The following is a 1340-nucleotide window of genomic DNA, read 5'->3' as shown; positions in this document are numbered from 1 at the left end:
CAGGGATCGCTGGCGGGGCGGCCTGTGTCTCTTCTCCAGGCCGGAGCTGCCGGCACCGTCCCTGGAGGCCAGCTACCGTTGGCCGAAGGAGTACCCGCGTCCCTTCCCGTCCCCTCTCCCCGCAGCGCCCTGCGCTCGGGACCGAGCGAGGCCGGCCAGGACGGCGTGCAGCAGCTGCAGCGCTGCTCGCTCGGTCGATCGGTGGGGCTCCATACCCCAGCCCTCTGTCACACAGGCTGCTCTAGCTTGAAGCAGTAGGAGCGCCCCAGAGGAGAAACATAGCAGAGAAGAGGCTCAGACTTTGATTTTCTAGGCCAGGCCTTATTAGGAAAATGGTCTCCCAGGAGAACACTGCTCCTCTTGAGCATAATTCCTACAGTTCCAAAACAAATATTTATTTCTTTGAGTAGATGTTCTCAGACTATGGTTTGAAACTGATTTTCAGTCACAACGTGAACTTCTAAACATTCATTGGCAATAATGAAGTGGGGTTGTTCCCAATTGCACTGTCAAAGCGTTTTGCTTTCCCAAACTTCCACATTTGCAGCAAGAGTCCTGTAATTGTCCTTCTAGTCCTCCCCAGCAGCTATCACAAAACCATTCCTGAAGCCAGCAAGTCTCTTGCGCAGCCATAGGTCAGAGCAGCTTTGTCGGGATAGATAAACGCTGTCCAGGACAGACAGTACACCTGTGTTACCAACCCTTTCATTCGTGATCCTATATGCGTATCAAGCTCTGAAATATAAGTGTCACCATCCCCTTGTCCTTCCCTTGCACAGGTCCGGGATCTGGATGGTCCTGTGTATTTATATGTGTTTGTTAGTTCAATTCCTGTTCACTGGAATTAAGTTTCCATGATAAAACCCACATAATTCTTATCGTTGTGTTAGTGTCATGGAAACAAATAATTAAGGTCTTTGCTAGTGACAATATTACTCGGCCAGCGTCATAGGAATTCTGTGATGAAGGGTTTCCAGACAAGCACTCTGCTAACACAGCTCCTGTGTGCGCAGGCAGTGTGCGTTTCTGTGAGTAACACTAGGAGCGGACAATTTTAAACCCAATCTATCCGGCTGTTTAAATTACTGTGATAGCGCACACTGACCGACTGCTCTTCACAGTTACCAGTTGTGAGCTTAGGTAAAACACGCTTACCTGTATTCAGAGAGCAGCGATACAGACAGAGGCGTGCGTGACAAAAGGTGTGCTATGGAGGATTCTGGCAGGGGGTTGTTTTGAAATCTTGTAGCTTTTTAACCAGATATTTATGGGGTTTTTTTTTTAGCCAGCCTATCAAAATTTGAGGCAGAAAGTAGACAACTTTGTATCGACCCACCTAG

The 1340-nt window shown here is 48.7% G+C and overlaps 1 protein-coding gene across 1 annotated transcript in view; it reads left to right on the top strand.

Annotated features, from left to right (window-relative positions):
• Window positions 1-1285: 1285 nt before the first annotated feature.
• BOD1 (biorientation of chromosomes in cell division 1) overlaps window positions 1286-1340 on the top strand; it is a gene marked incomplete at its 5' end in the record, with an annotated part of 2341 nt that continues 2286 nt past the window's right edge. Inside the window, one exon of the mRNA XM_010142876.1 lies at window positions 1286-1338. Coding sequence (XP_010141178.1) covers window positions 1286-1338 — 53 coding nt within the window. The remainder of the gene's footprint in view (window positions 1339-1340) is intronic.

The sequence above is a fragment of the Buceros rhinoceros genome, unplaced genomic scaffold (genome assembly GCF_000710305.1).
Source record: "Buceros rhinoceros silvestris isolate BGI_N320 unplaced genomic scaffold, ASM71030v1 scaffold18059, whole genome shotgun sequence".
NCBI classification, from domain to species: domain Eukaryota; kingdom Metazoa; phylum Chordata; class Aves; order Bucerotiformes; family Bucerotidae; genus Buceros; species Buceros rhinoceros.
Note: the sequence above shows the minus strand (reverse complement) of the source record. Positions and strands in the feature narration are given on the sequence as shown.